This window comes from Macaca mulatta, chromosome 7, assembly GCF_049350105.2.
Source record: "Macaca mulatta isolate MMU2019108-1 chromosome 7, T2T-MMU8v2.0, whole genome shotgun sequence".
In the NCBI taxonomy this organism is placed as follows: domain Eukaryota; kingdom Metazoa; phylum Chordata; class Mammalia; order Primates; family Cercopithecidae; genus Macaca; species Macaca mulatta.
In genome coordinates, this window is record NC_133412.1 from 142,281,118 (window position 1) to 142,297,681 (window position 16,564).

The window sequence follows — 16,564 nt, forward strand, 5'->3', positions numbered from 1 at the left end:
CAGGCTGGTCTCGAACTCCTGACCTCAGGTGATCCACCCGCCTTGGCCTCCCAAAGTGCTGGGATTACAGGTGTGAGCTATCGCGCCTAGTCCTATCTGTTTTTTTTTTTTATTTTTTATTTTATTTTTAGTGATAGGGTCTCATTCTGTCACATAGGATGGAGCGCAGTGGTGCAGTCATGGCTCACTACAGCCTTAACCTCCTGGGCTCAAGCGATCCCCCTGCCTCAGCCTCCCCAGTATCTAGGACTGCAGGTTCTGCCACTACCCCACCTGACTAATTTAAAAAAATATTTTTGTAGAGATAGGGTGTATGTTACCCAGGCTTGTCTTGAACTCCTAGCCTCAAGCAATCCTCTTGCCTGGGGCTCCCAAATTGCTGGGATTACAGGCATGAGTCACCACACCCAGCCTACTTTTACATATATTTGAAAAAAAGCCTTACCATAAAAATTTTTAAGAAGAAAAGGTCAACATATGATTTTAAAATAAGAAAGTTGGCCAGGCGCAGTGGCTCATACCTGTAATCCCAGCACATTGGGAGGCTGAGATGGGTGGATCACTTGAAGTCAGGAGTTCAAGACCAACCTGGCCAGCATGGTGAAACCCCATCTCTACTAAAAGTACAAAAAAATTAGCCAGGCATGGTGGCACATGCCTGCAGTCCCAGCTACTCGGGAGGCTGAGGCAGAGGAATTGCCTGAACCCAAGAGGTGGAAGCTGCAGTGAGCCGAGATCACACCACTGCATTCCAGCCTGGGTAACAAAGCAAGACTTTGTCTCAAAAAAAAAAAATTAAATTAAATTAAAAAATAAAATAAGAAAGTCCATTTAATTTAGGTTTTGATATCATCTACTTCTGAATAACTGGACTTGTGGAATACGAAAGGAAGAATATGAAACGATACGTGTTTGCAGAGCTCCCCTCCATTTACCAGGCATTCCCCCAGATGCTCTGGTCTGAAGTGAAGTCTCTTGTCATGAAAGACATTTGTGTTTGGTGAGAAAGAATGGACACAAGGAATCTCTGGCCTAAACCCCAAAGACCTGGGGTCTGAGTGAACTTGAGCAAATTCAACATGGACCTCTCTGATTAACCACAGCTTCCATCTTGTAAGATCAGCAAAATTGCTAAATCACCTTGGGTGTATGTTAAATAATGGCAGAATCAAAGATCCCACCCCGGACCAACAATTCAGTCTGTAGGTATGGGATCCGGGAAGGAGTGCTTTGACAAGCTCCTCAGGTGATTCTGATGCCCCTTAAAGTTTGAGAATCACTGGGTTAGGAAACCAGCGACCTGGTGTCCTCCAGCGGGCAAAACTGATTCTACAACTCCACCCTGTGGCCTAAAAGCTACAAAGCAACTTCACCAGACCACCTGGCTCTCTGCCACATAACTGATGGTGACATTCAAAGCCCAGCAAGAAATCTTACAACTTCCTCTAAGGATTTATTCCTGAAATACAGCATTTGGATTCATATCATTATACTCAGGGATTAACAGGTCCATAAACATTACAGAAATTCTGAATGGAGAGATCCTTTCCTCTAGAAGTTAGGGACAGCTACACTCATTCAACATACACTCTGTGCCAAAATAGTGCCAGGTGCTGGGGGACATGGTGAGTAAAATCATTTTTAAGAGTATGTAACAGGGAGATCTAGCAAGGAAGTTTTCCCTGATGATCACCATTTGATCTTGGTAACTATGACATGAATACATAAAGAAAAATCAAGAAAAAAGGAGAATGTATCCTCTATGTGTATGTGTTTTGGGGGGTGGTGCAAAGGGAGAAGAGACATAAGCTAAGGAGCCAGTGAAGTCAGAACCTTATGGAGAGAGTGAAATGGGTCCGAAGTGGGGTAGGGGTTTAAGGAATGAAAAGAGTGGCCAAGCACTAACACAGAGCAAAGATGTTTATGGCAGAGGGAGGGAGAGACAGAAGAGGCAAACAGATTTGAGATTTCAGCCAGGATGATTATAAGAGAGACGATGACATTAATAAAAAACAAAGAAGTTTAAGAAAGGAATACAGTGCTCAGGAGAAAGCAAGCTTTTTATTAAGGAGTTCAGAGGACGGAACACTAGCATGAGTATTGTAAACCTACATATGGCAAAGATGGGTGAGTAGAAGACAGAAAGAAGGGAGTAGCTTAATAACTAGAAGGCATGCCCCCGACTAAAGCTAATCATTGTGACAAGCAAATCCCAGTGATCTCCAGCTTTTCTGTTGCAGTTTTCTATAATACCATCAAAATTTCTAGGTCCCCCTGACTCTTCTGTCTCTCTCTTTTGTCCCTTTAAGGCAGCTCTGTAAAGAGCCAGTGTTATTGCCACAGCCACTGGAATCATAAGGAAGAAGATAAATACCCATTTGAAGACAATAGTGGCCTTGGATTTTGTTTTTAAATTTTAAGATACAACATAATACTGGCCAGGAGTGGTGGCTCACACCTGTAATCCCAGCACTTTGGGAGGCCAAGGCGGGTGGATCACGAGGTCAGGAGATCGAGACCATCCTGGCTAACATGGTGAAACCCCGTCTCTGCTAAAAATACAAAAACTAGCCAGGCGAGGTGGTGGGCGCCTGTAGTCCCAGCTACTTGGGAGGCTGAGGCAGGAGAATGGTGTGAACCCAGGAGGCGGAGCTTGCAGTGAGTCGAGATTGCGCCACTGCACTCCAGTCTGGGCGACAGAGCAAGACTCCATCTCAAAAAAAAAAAAATAAATAAATAAATAAAAAGATACAACATGATACAGTAACGTGCACTAATTCTAAGGGCATTGCTCAGTAAAAATGTATATAGGTATACAACCATGAAATTGCCACCCAGATCAAGATACAGAACCCCAGAAGTTTCCCTCATGCCTTCCTTAGTCAATACCTTACCCAGAGGTAACCACTATTCTGACTTCCATAACTTGCCTGTTCTTGAGCATATGCAAATGGAATCACACAGTAGAGATTCTTTTGTATTTGAATTCTTTTATTCAACACTATGACTGTGAGATTCATCCATGTCAATGTGTATATTTATAGTTTGTTGTTTATTTATGTTTGTGTAATATTCTATTGTATGGCTATTCCACAGTTTATTTAACCATTTTCCATTTTCTTTTGATGGATATTTAGGTTGTTCCTAGCTTTTGGCTATTACAAATAAAGCAGCTGTAAATGTTCTTGCACATGTCTTTGGTGGAAATAGGTACTCATTTCTCTTAGATATACTTAAGAGTGAGATTGCCAGGTCATAGAGTTACGGTGTTTAGTTTTAGTAGATACTGACAAATAGGTTTCCCTAATGGTTGTACACTGGCTCTTTACAGAGCTGCCTTAAAGGGACAAAAGAGAGAGACAGAAGAGTCAGGGGGACCTAGAAATTTTGATGGTATTATAGAAAACTGCAACAGAAAAGCTGGAGATCACTGGGATTTGCTTGTCACAATGATTAGCTTTAGTTGGGGGCATGCCTTCTAGTTATTAAGCTACTCCCTTCTTTCTGTCTTCTACTCACCCATCTTTGCCATATGTAGGTTTACAATACTCATGCTAGTGTTCCGTCCTCTGAACTCCTTAATAAAAAGCTTGCTTTCTCCTGAACACTCACCTAAAATGTATGAGTGTTTCAGTTGGTCCATACCCTTGTTAACACCTGATACTATAAGTCTTTTTAATTTTAAACACTCTAGGTGTATACTGACACTCACTGTAGTTTTAATTTGCATTGCTCTCATGAGTGATAAAGTTCAGTACTTTTCAAACGTTTATTAGGTATTTGGATATTTTCTTTGGTAAAGTACCTGTTCAACATTTCTGCTCATTTTTTAAATTGATTTTTTTTTTGTTTTTTACTTACTGATTTGTACTTCTTCATAAATTCTGGATATTCTTACTCAATATATGTATTATGCTTTTTTTTTTTTCCAGATCTGTTCTTGGCTCACGCTTTCACTTATTTTTATTTTTTTTTGAGACAGACTCTCACTCTGTCACCAGGCTGGAGTGCAGTGGTGCGACCTCAGCTCACTGCAACCTCCGCCTTCTGGGTTCAAGCTATTCTCCTGCCTCAGCTTCCCGAGTAGCTGGGATTACAGGTGCACGACACCACACCCCACTAATTTTCATATACATTTTTTTAGTAGAGACAGGGTTTCACCATGTTGGCCATGCTGGTCTCAAACTCCTGACCTCGTGATCCACCTGCCTCGGCCTCCCAAAGTACTGTGATTATAGGCGTGAGCCACTGCGCCCCGCCCTTTTTACTTACTTAATGGTGTCTTTGGCCAGGTGTGGTGGCTCACACCTGTAATGCTAGCACTTTGGTAGGATGAGACAGGAGGATTGCTTGCACCCAGGAGATCGAGACCAGCCTGGGTAACACAAAGAGACCCTGTCTCTACCAAAAACATTTTAAAATTAGCCAGGCATGATAGCATGAGCCTGTGGTCTCAGCTACTTGGGAGGCTGAAGCAGGAAGACTGCTTGAGCCTTGGAGGTCAACGCTGCTGTAGCCATGATCATTCCACTGCACTCCAGCCTAGGCAACAGACCAAGACTCTGTCTCAAAAAAAAAAAAAAAAAGGGGGTGTCTGCCGAGCAAAAGTTCTTAATTTTAATGAAATCCAATGTGTCAATTTTTTCTTTGATGCATAGTGCTTCAGAGGTTTTAAGAAATTTAAGAAATCTTTGTCTACCCTGATTGCCTTGCATTCTGAAAGGAAGGAGGCTAAATTCAGGGCAGTCTCATTCATTGAAGTTTCAACATACATCAGCACATGAGTGCCTTTTCCAGTCTTTGACATTAAGCCCCTGGGCTTTATTTTCCTATAATGGTATGAGCAACCCTCAAATGCAATGTGGCAGAGATTGTCTGGCTTGTTCAGAAGGCAGAGTTTCATTTAATGTGGTCTCTATAGAAGTAGGATTGTCACAGGCCCCAAAAAACAGACGTTTAACTGAGAGGTCCCCAAACCCAGAGAGGACCTAAGAGCAATCTTCTCTGATAGTAGGAACTTGCGTTCATTGCCCATTTTCAGATGCGTCATTTACACAAGTGAAAACACCATCTTATAAGGCAAGTCTTCATAGGGATTCTTGGCTTGCCCCAGTTTTATTATTGAGTGGGAAAAAAAAACCACTCTCTTTATTATCCTTGTCAAAGCAAGAGACTGTTATCTATCATAGAACTAACAGTTCCTGGCAGAAACTAAAGAGATTAGAAGGGAGAGAGGTGGTGAGTAAGCAGACAGCTAAAACAGGCAATGAAAAGGATGACAGAGTGAGAGCAGGGGAAACTTTTGCTTTTCCTGAATTCTCTAGACATTAGAGGATCTCAGTTCTGAAAACTGTTCAGAGGCACTGCAACAGCCCAAGATAGATATAAATGCAACACTGGCAGTAAGAAAGGAGGTTGGTTGTGAAAAAAACAGCAGAAATCATCTAAATGAAATAAATGAAACCTTGACAGAACATGCAATGTACACTTGCAAGTGTGAAATGTTCTCTTATCCAGTCACTTACACTCAAGCCTCTCCTCCCCAGTGCCCACTCATCACCACTAAAATCCCTAAAGCAGAACTTTCCAACTCCAATGTCTACAGGGCCAGGCAAGTGATGTAAATGAGGGACACACCGGTATTAAGACATCAAGATGTGGTGGGACCCTGAACGAACATCACAGAGGCTTTGGCTGACTTTTGCCGTATGAGAATAAAGGCCCAACGAGAGCACATCTTTCGTCTTTTTCAAGAGATGTAAGAAACTGCAATTTTACTTTATAATTTTTCAAATTCTAGCATATCAGGTAGACCAAAATATCTCTGTGGGTTGAATTTGGCCTACAGGCAGCTAGTTTACAACCTCTGATCTAAAGTGTTGCAGCAAAATAACTAGTATATGCAGATTTCCAGGGTTATAAAAGGTAAGAAGTTTGAACAGGTTCTGGGCCATGAGACAGTGAAATAAGGTTTAACTTTCAGGGACAGAAAGTCTAAAGGACTCAGACTTCAGAATATGACAGGTCGGTATTGGAAAAATTTGAGAGGAATTCTGAAAAAGTTCTATTGTAAGGAGGCATAGATGAAAGAAAACTAGAATGTACAGGGACCCTATCTGATTTAGTAAGAGAGGGAACTGGGTGTGGTGGCTCATGCCTATAATCCCAGCTACTTGGGAGCCTGAGGCCTGGGCAACACAGTGAGATCCTGTCTCTAAAAATAAAAACTAAAAAAAGAAAAAGAAAAACAGGGGAAAGGGGAAGGATGATATACACACACACACACACACACACAAATATAACATACAAGTTATTTCACCTCTCTGTGCCTTGATTTTCTTATCATAAAATAATAGAAGCTACCTCATAGGGTTATCGTAAGGATTAAATAAGGTAATTATTCATATGATGGTCAATACCCAGAGGGCAAGTAATGCTTAATAAATGTTAGTTATTAGTTATTATTATGAGACACCGAGTGGTGAAGTAACTTATTCAAGATCACATGCCTATTAAGGTGTACTACCTGGATTTGTACCCAGGAGGTATGGCTTCAGAGCCTATTCTTCCTATACTAAAGGCAGCTCTTCTGCCTCCCCTTACCTCGCTGGGTTAGTTTCTTATTCTTAATCTGTACAATGAGGAAGTCAGATCATATTATAATTAAAGTCTTCTTTAGAGCTGACTTTTTTTTTCTGCCAGCCAGCCCTCTAATCAGCTTATTTCAGGGCAGCAGTGGGACAAAAGTGACTCTGCTCCTATACCTTCAGGCTACCAAGTGGAGAGGTATAGTGTAGGCTTGGGGTAAGCCAGGGAAATCATTCAAACGTTGACTAATACATAGGTTAAGCCAGGAAGGAGAAGGTGTTCAGGGTGAGACCCTCATCACTGCTCCAAGGAGATTATCTGTTTCTAGGACAGCAGGCCCTGATTCACCCACATGCCCATGCAATTACAAGCTAGAAGTCATTTAAAATCCTGATAAGGAACCACAACAGGTTTAAAATCTAGGGTAATGAGAACACCAAGCAATCTTACCCTTTTGGAGTCAAGGATCTCTATGAGAACTTGGTAAAAGCTTTCTACCATCCCTAGAGAAAATATGACGTGTGCTCACTCAGATACATAAGCCACACAATTTTACCTGCAGTTGTAAGAGATTCACAAATTCCTTAAAATCTCTCCCTACACTTGAAGTATCCCTGAAAAAGTTCTATCATGTTCCAGGCTTGTCCTCCCAACAGATACAGAGTTGCCCCAAAATCTAGGTTGGCGTTTCTAGGCAGTAGTGCTCAAGAGACAAATCATCTATTGCAACTCAGCATAACTAATCCTACATGGAAAAGAAAAAGGGCGCTCTCTTCCCCCAAACCAACTTGTACTGGAGGAATTCTAACAGAAAAGATCTGTAATTTCATCCCCAAACTCCAGTGGATGCAAAGTTAAGAAGAGTTCCAAAGATATTTCATGCCCCTTTTCTGCCTGACACCCATAAAACCTTGTAGAACCTTAGAAGAGTTGAAATAAATGCAATAACATCCTAGTCCCCATGGCACTATGCTCCTTCTTTTATTCCAAAAAGAAATTAGTCACGATTGCCAATTAGCCTTACTAGGCAACTTTTCTCCCACATGGACTCTGAAAACTGTAAGTTATCAAAGAAACTATAAAACCTTACCCATAACTGAAGAACTCAAAACAAGGTATCATTTTCCCCCATAATACTAGCAGTAGTTCAAGTGTTGGTGAAGGTCTGGAGACGCATGCAATCTCATACACAGCTGGTAGATTTGTAAGTCAGTGCAGCCTTTGGTGGTGGGGCTACAAGTTGACAGTTTTTATCAAAAATTTAAAAACATGCATCCTTTGATGCAGCAAGTCCATACAGATATTTTTGCAAAAGTAGGCCAAGATAGACATACAACCAGGTTAAATGTAACATTGTTTATAATGACCAAAAACTGGAAACAAGAAGTCCTCCTGGTTGTTGGGTACATCATATAAATTGAATGCCATATAGGAATTAAAAGAAGGGGCTAGATCTGTTAGTATTGGTATGAAAAAAGGCTCCAAAACATATTGTTAATTTAAAAAAGAAATCAAGAACAGTGAGTATTACTACATGCTTCCTTCTGTCTCGAATTTTTTAAAGGATGCATATGCATAGTAGTATACATATTATATTAAGTTCTGGAAAGATAAACTGTTTACTGTAGTTACCTCTGGAGTGACTACAGACACTAGAAAGGAGTAGAACTGTACTGACAGACAAACATTTTAAAAACATACAAGTGTTAGGGATAATCTGGAGATGATTTTGTTTTTATTTTTTTCTGCATAAAAACCCAAAACCAATAAATGTCACTGTAAAAATAAAATAATCATCATCACTTACAATTCTTTTAACAAGAAAGAAACTATATTTATTAGTGAGGAGACAAGTGGAAAGCAGAGGAGGGCCCATATAATGCACAGTAAGAAACTGGTGGAAGAGAATGGGAGAGAATTGGGAGAATTAAAATATCCACACACTCCTCCTCTCTCAAGACACTGCAGACACCATGAATTACTCAAGCTTTCCACTGGAGATGAATAGCTCAGTGCCCTACTCCAGTTGCCAGCTATTCACTGCAATTTTAAGTAGGGGAGATAGTAGGTTGGGAGAAGGCTGGCACAGTTCGTCCAAATCCTGCCTTTCGTAATATGGGTGAGGTACAACAGTTGTTCCTAAAGAGCCTGAAGTAGTAGAGAACACTGCAGCTAAATGCAATTGTCTTCTTGGCAGACAGCAAGCCTCCTAAAGTATACAGTGCAAAAGCACATTAGGGGTCCTGCCACTACACACATTTCAATAGACTGTAAAAGCAAGAGCCAGGTGCCTATGCAAGAGGGGGCAGGAGAAATCTCTGCTGCCCTCAGGAAGCTTAGGGAGCCCTGCTCAATGCCAGGGACAACCCTCCAGGCTACACGTATCTGCTACAATAGTTCCAACCATCTCTTACTGCCCCATGGAGAGAATCAGCTAGGAGTAAAAATCATCAAGGAAGATAATCTTCTGTACTTAACTATTCCTTTCATCTGAGGCCCATGAAATAAATTATAACATCACTTAGTTTCCATGATACTCTTTTGCAACACTGCTTTACAAAGTGGGAAATTACATCTATGCAGAATTTCCAGAGGAGCTAGCTAGCAATGCATGGAAGTTTTTAAATAAAGCATGGCCAGCTTTATGTACAGGTGCCATAAAAAGTAGTCCCTCCCCCATGGGACTTAAGGAACATAAAAGAGCTTGCTACTCACCCCCATTCCCACATCCTTTAATGATGCCTGAGATTCCCCTATTAGTGATTCATGCCATCATTCAGGATTGTCTTAAGTATGCTCTTTTCATAGTGCCATGTGGAGGAACACATGAGGTTGTGAACACCACAATGCAATGGCTCTCAACCTTTTGTTGTTGTCACTATAAAGGTCATTAGTCCTTTTGATAAACAGAAAATGCACTTATTTGAAAATAAAATATATAATTTTCATATAATTTTGGCAGTTCAGTATTTTTTAAGCCCTGTTAGGGATCCCCTCCAACCTAGGCTTAAGAACCTCTGGCTCAGCAGCAACAAGTTTGGCAAATCTCCACCTCCACCTCCTCCCCTCCACCCACCCCACACCAAGAGCTCCTATGCATCTGGGGAACACTGGGCCTGAAGAGAGAAGGCAATATTAAAGGGATGCTCTGACTACTTCAGATAATTGCCTAAAACTGACCCTGTCTACAGTCCAGATTACTGTTTATGATTCCTCCTCAGCAAGGAGTATGGATTTTTCACTGTCTATTCCTTGGAAACAGGCTCTCCTGGCTTGAGACACACTATTTATCTTAAGAAACGCCCAGCAGAGATAACTGCCAAAGAGGTCCTTACAACACTTACTGGCTGGTCACATTACCTGAGAAATGAGGCAGGGGAAAGTTTTAACACCTTATGAATAAAGGGGACTCACCTCTGAGGTTTGCGAATGTCCCAGAGTCCCACTCCTTCCTTTGAATTGGCTGTAGCCAACAACCTGGGCTCCACAGGGTTAAACATGACACTATGAAAGGCTGATGGATAGTTTGCCAGGCAGAAGGGTTCTGTGGAAAGAAAAATTACAACCAGTTCATTCCAGGTACCTTTGGGCCACTGGCAGGCAGATAAGCAGAAATGTGAATGCAGGTCGGAGCACTCTTTAATAACCACTCCAATGACCTGGTGCCCCAAAACAGTACATAATTTCACCAGTCACCCCTACTCACGAGGTCCCCATGAGTCCTATACATAGCCAGGTAAACACATTTAACAACATTTTAAGCTATAACACCCAGAAATATATATAGTAGCTATCAGATCTTGAGATAAAACAGAAATGGTTACTAAAAATGGGAAAACAAACCATTTTACAGTAAGTAAAACTGAATTCCGCAGGAGCTGAAAAAATTCACAACCAATTACTGGTAGGATTCTTATGCTTTTAATCCAATTGTATTAGTTTTAGAAATTAAAGGTTTTTAAACTGCACACAGATTTGATGAAGATAAAACAAAACACAACAAAATTAAGACATGGTGAAATAATGGTGTGGTTTTTCTCTTCTGCTTCACAATGCTCCCTAACATCTAGCCAGTCTGTAATCAACTTCACCTAGAAACCCTGCATCATTTTACAAAAATTAGCAGGTTCCAAGTGAAGAAGAAACCACTTAGTTACCTAGCAGGATATACTCCTATGGGACCTGTTAGAGTAATACAAAGAAAGCACTTCTCAGTCTATGACCTCCATATGCAGTACTTCACAGGTCTTTGAGCAGGTAAAGCACTCAGTCATCTCTGCCATCAGGCAGTTCAGACTAAGGAGAATATCACCTATCAAGCCCACAGTGACTTGACCACAGCTGCTACTTCCTGCTACCTTACCTACCTAACCCTAAAAACAAGCTTCTCTTATAGCCTGAACCTAAATAATGAGCACGGCCCAGAATGTAAAATGTTTAGAATATAAAAAAATTAAAAGACCCAGATCCTGCCAGACAAAGCAGGCAGGATAGTAAATTTAGGTACACAGCTGTGATCATTACAATCTGCACTAAAGGACAGGGTGAGTATGGCAGTGGCACTAAGGCTGGTACTAGAGGAAGGGGTCTTCTGAAGACAGGTAGAATTACAGAAATCTCTCCGTAGGAAATGAGCTGAGAAGATGCATTTCCTGAAGAACTTCAGAGAAAGTCAACAAAGCAACTTCTTCATTTTACACATCAGAGTCAAAGGGCACATTCAGAGGAGGCACTCACACAGACAATCCCCTTTAAATAGAGTTTACTTGCCATCATTTTAAGATCCTATACACAGGTAATTTGAGATTCTGTGGTTCAACAAAATAACAAGCCTGAAACTAGGATGCAGGAAAGCGCATAACACCCCCATTCTCTGTAAATAATCAAGCATAGTTACATGTCAGCACCACAACTTCTGCTCCTTGGGGCACTAAACAGCAAGGTACAAGGGTCTGTGGAGAGCCACAGGAGGGTAGAGAAGGACTGGCAAAGGTGCCTCACTCCTGAGTACTTAGGTGGAGGATAAGGCCTCCAAAGACCTCTTATGCCCCCATGTGAGTGTTTCACATTTCCTTTCCCTTGACATCACTTGCACATAGATACTGAGGTCATAAATTGGATCTTCAATGAATCTGACACCAAACTGCTCAACACAGTCCAACAGTCTTTTGCATAGTGACCCTACCTCCATGGGGAGATTCCCGGATGTCCCAAATGAGAACCCGGCCATCATCTGAGGAACTGGCAAAAATGTTGTCATTCACTGGGCTCACAGACAAGCCATATACCGCATCTTCATGAGCAAACACGTCCAATGTCTCACTGCTGGGAGATAGAGAGCAAGACAGAGGCACACACATACACACAAGCATAGTGCAGAGTCCCAGCACTTCAGTACCGAGGGTGCCATCTTCTCCATTTCTAGGAGAAAGTCAACCCAGCTAAACCTGAAAAATATTATATTTCCTGAAAGGTAGGTAGTCAACTTTCAGGTTTAAGAAAAGGTACTATTAAGGAGTCTTTTTAGAGATTTTATAATTTTTGTGTTAAATAAGCATATTTAAAAGTGACTCAATAGCTGAGTTTAGTATTTTCATTTATTACAGAATTCTTCTGCTTGTATACAGATTTGGAGGTCGTACTTGATTTTCCTTTTTTTTTTTTTTTTTTGAGATGGAGTCTTGCTCTGTCACCCAATGTGGAGTGCAGTGGCGCAATCTTGGCCTACTGCAAGCTCCGCCTCCCAGGTTCATGCCATTCTCTGCCTCAGCCTCCCAAGTACCTGGGACTATAGGCGCCCGCCACCACACCCGGCTAATTTTTTTTTTTTTTTTGTATTTTTAGTAGAGACGGGGTTTCACCATGTTAGCCAGGATTGTCTCGATCTCCTGATCTTGTGATCCGCCTGCCTCAGCCTCCCAAAGTGCTGGGATTACAGGCGTGAGCCATAGCGCCCGGCCTGTACTTGATTTTCAAAGAGCAAGGGAAAGCTTTAGAGCAGCCAAGTCTGATGCCAACAGGGTGGAAGAGGGGTCTCCTAGCAATCTGATGAAGAGCATGGCTCTGACGCCAGGTAGCCTAAGTTCAGGTTCTCGTCACTTGACCTTCTGTTATCTAACATGTCTGTGCCTCCGTTTCCTCATCTAGAATGGAGATCACAATAGTATCTCCTTAGAAAATAAGTGTGAGGATTAAACAAATTAATATGTACGAAGCATTTACAATGGTGTCTGGCACATAGTAAGAACTCAATCAATATTAGCTATTACTGTTCTTAAATATTATGGTTCCTTCTCTTCTAAACTCTTGTTTTAAATTTTCATCTAAAACGTATACTTTCATGCCAACTTTCAAATCCCTTTTTCCTTTTTAAATCAAAACTTTATTTCAAACTATCGTAGGAATGTATTTTAGAAAAGAACAGCTGGTTTCACACTGTTTTCTTCAAAAAACAAAATCCAATTTTAGTCTAAAGAAATATTTGCCTCTTCATATATGAAAAACAAAGTCAATCACCTTCACATACCACCAATCTATTTACCTTTCAACATCATGGAGGATAACTTGCTCATCATTTCCTGCAAAAGAAAAAAGCAGACATTTGATCATTCCTGCAAGGTGGTCCCTGTCCACATTACAATTTAGTATTATTAAGTTTTCAGGGAAAAAATATGAACAAAGCCAATGCTAATACAAATTAGAAGTGTTAGCTAGAAAAAAGATTTATAGAAATCATTTAAGAAGGATAGGACACTCTTACAGAGAATTTTTTTAAAATAATAGCAGCCAAGTATAACATAGTAACAGTTCCCAACATGTATTATCCAGTGGATGATGTAAAAAAAACAACTGTGGCTACAGCCTGGGCAACATAGCTAGACCCTATCACTACGAAAATAAAAATAAAAAAATTAGCCAGGTGGTGGCACACCCTTGAAGTCCCAGCTGCTAGGGAGGCTGAGGTGGGGGAAATCGCTTGAGGCCAGGAGTTCAAGGCTGCAGTGAGCTATGATCGCACTCCAGCCTGGGCAAGAGAGAGAGACTGTCTCAAAAAAAAAAAAAAAAAAAAAATGTTGGGGAAACAACACAAAACAAAACTGTGGCCATCAAGGAAAACACTAAATGGTCATTGGCAAATTAATTCACTAGCTTTTTTTTTTCAGCAGAACACTCACTAATTATGAGACCCACAATAAAATCTTTAACATTTCTATGACCCAGCTTTGTAACCTACAGAATAGTGATAATAACATCACAGAGTAATTGTGAGCGTAAGAGTACAACTGTAAAAGCATTCAGAATAGGGCTGAGCGCTTAATAAGCCCCCAATAAATGTTTGCTAATATTTCTAACCTCATGCTCTTTTAAAAATTTTTTTCTTTCTTTTGAGACAGGATCTTGCTCTGCTGCCCAGGCTGGAGTGCAGTGGTGCAATCATGATTCACTGCAGTCTCGACCTCCTGTGCTCAAGCAATCTTCCCACTTCAGCCTCCCTAGTAGCTGGAACTACAGGCATGTGTCACTATGCTTGGCTAATTAAAAAAAAAAAATTTTTTTTTTGTAGAGATCTAACATGTTTGGGTCTAACTATGTTGCCCAGGCTGGTCTCAAACTCCTGGATTCAAGCAGTCTTCCTGCCTTGGCCTTTCAAAGTGCTGGGATTATTACAAGTGTGAGCCACCATACCTAGCCACATCATCTTTCACAGCATTAAAACTTGATGATTGTGATTCCAAATGATGTGAAAGTTTTAATCTTGTATTTCTCCTTATTCTATCAAAGGATATAAATTATATTCATGATATGTGTAGTCCTGCCTTCAAATGGTTTGTATAGCAAAAAAATTAAAACCTGAATATAAAAAGACAAAACATAAAAAAAGCCCCACTCTATGCTAAAATGCACAACCAACAGTCACTTAAATAGAAAGCAAAAGTAGCAGTAAAGATATGGCCCAGGGCATCTTAAACAAAGGCCTGGCTGTAAATTCTATTGTGGGTGCAAGCCAATGAAATCAGTAAACCCATACTAATGCCTTCTAGATATCAGGCACAGTGCTAGGTCCTGGGTATATAAAAAGAATAAGATTCTACTCTGTCCTTAAGAACTCACAGTCCAATTGCACAAACAACTAATAGCAACAAGAGGGTTTGCTTTGTAGCAATATGATCTAGCTATGGGGTCAATTATTTCCTTCATAAGCAGGGTGAAAGCACATGGAGAAGGAGATATTTGAAGAGAAACTCAAATAACTCAAAACTCCTACCAATGAAAGGCTTAGGGGAATTGGTGGGGACTGGACAATTAAGGTGGAAGAACACCATGAACAAAAGGCACAGGACAAAATAGTACCGTGCAGTGCAGTCTTCAAATGACAAATAGTTTGATGGGCTAGAGTATATAACTCAGGGAAGGGAGGTCAGGCCAGACAGATGGGGGTTTAGACTTTATTTTTTAGGCACTGTAGGCTCAATGGTTCACATGGTCCAGTCTTTATTTTTAAAAGTAAACTTGTATATGAAATGAATTCAAAGGAGGATGGACAGTGGTAACAGAAATCACAGAAAGCCATTGCAAAAATCCAGGCCAAACTAAAGGATGAATATGAGAGGCTTTCAAGATAGACCCGACAGGATTTGGTGACAGACTAGATGTGGAAATGTAAGAAAGACAGGTTTGAGGATGACTCCAAGATCATAGGTAGAATGAACCATGTGAAACTGCTACTTTTTTAAGTTGAAAATGGTTAATTGTCAGCAATTTCTTAAACTTAATAGCTTATATAATTGGGTGAATGGTAATAACTGAGAAAGAAAATCCAGCAGACAAGAAGAAATTTTCCCTCAAGGGAGGACTAATGATCTTGGTTTTAGATCTATTGTATTTAAGTTGCTTTTGGAACACAGGTAGATATTCAGTGGGAAAATCTGCAGCTTAGAAAAGAGGTCAGAACTAGAAATGCGGGGGTGAGAAGGAGTATGGCTGATGGAAGCCATCACCAAGAGGTTGGTGTGAGCACCAGCCATTTCAATTGTACCTAACACAACACTTTTCAAACAGAAGCCATCTGTGGGTTATGACATCCATTTGAGTTATGGCCAGCATAATCTTTAAAAATGAAATAGAATAGAATAAAAAACAAAATCAGAGTATGCCACATATAGAAAGGTTAAGTATTGTTTCAAATATGTGTGTGTGTGTGTGTGTGTGTGTCTGTATGTGTTTCTGTGTACCAGATGGCAATGTGAAAAGTTTTCTGCCAGAGAGAAATAAAGAAAAAGACAGGTGAAGAAAAGAAAAAAAAAGAGAGAGAAAAGACACACACTATCCTAATAGACTGCTGTAATGCAGAAAAGACAAGCTATGAGAAACCAGTAATTCCACAGCTCAATGAAATACAGGAAGAAAAATAAGGAGTTATTTTCACACTCTTTTCTCTAAAATCCCAACCACAGTGACGTTCCCAAGGTAGAATCTTCCTTTTTACCTCCAGAGAACACTTTAGTGTTCCCACTGTTGAAAGCCAGGCAAAAAATGTTGGAATGGTGCTCTCCTTTCAGCTGTATGGGCTTGACCCTGGAGTGGATGGCTTGTTCCATGTGCCATAGCAGAACCCGGCGGTCATCTCCTCCTTAAGAAGGAAGTAAGAATCTGTGGTTATAACAGCTGACATCGCAAGGCTGACAGATGGTTTTGCCAGCCTCGAATCCCATCCTTTCCAAAACTGCACCTCCCCAACTCCATAAGATTCACATGGAGCACAAAAACCCAGAACTCTCCCTACTTCACCATCAATAGGTACATGTTCTCTAGGCCATTCATCTTCTCCCAGGAACTGCATCTTAAGCAGACATAGAAAATGAAAGGGATAAGCACTGATATTGAGACTCCTAAAGCCACCCTGTTCCTGTCTTTCCAGAGTTGCTTAAATATTTCTTCATTTGCTACCCAGAATCCCTTCATGGAAGTCCTTTTT

At 40.7% G+C, this 16,564-nt stretch overlaps 1 protein-coding gene and 1 long non-coding RNA gene across 18 annotated transcripts in view; one reads left to right on the forward strand and one right to left on the reverse strand.

The window, feature by feature from the left end:
* Window positions 1-16,564, reverse strand: part of DCAF5 (DDB1 and CUL4 associated factor 5) — a 101,283-nt gene that overhangs the window by 51,997 nt on the left and 32,722 nt on the right. For 4 of the 17 annotated variants that reach the window (XM_015143947.3, XM_015143948.3, NM_001257649.1 and 1 more), the window contains 4 exon segments: window positions 16,076-16,219; window positions 13,130-13,166; window positions 11,774-11,913; window positions 10,003-10,132 (listed from right to left, as the gene is read on the reverse strand). In XM_015143947.3, the coding sequence (XP_014999433.1) occupies window positions 10,003-10,132; window positions 11,774-11,913; window positions 13,130-13,166; window positions 16,076-16,187 (419 nt within the window). In that variant the 5' untranslated portion in view covers window positions 16,188-16,219. 17 annotated transcript variants of the gene reach the window in all.
* LOC144330337 (uncharacterized) lies at window positions 698-4,586 on the forward strand. Its single transcript, XR_013396404.1, has 3 exons — window positions 698-2,056; window positions 3,671-4,012; window positions 4,554-4,586. It is a non-coding gene; the product is annotated as an uncharacterized LOC144330337 (long non-coding RNA).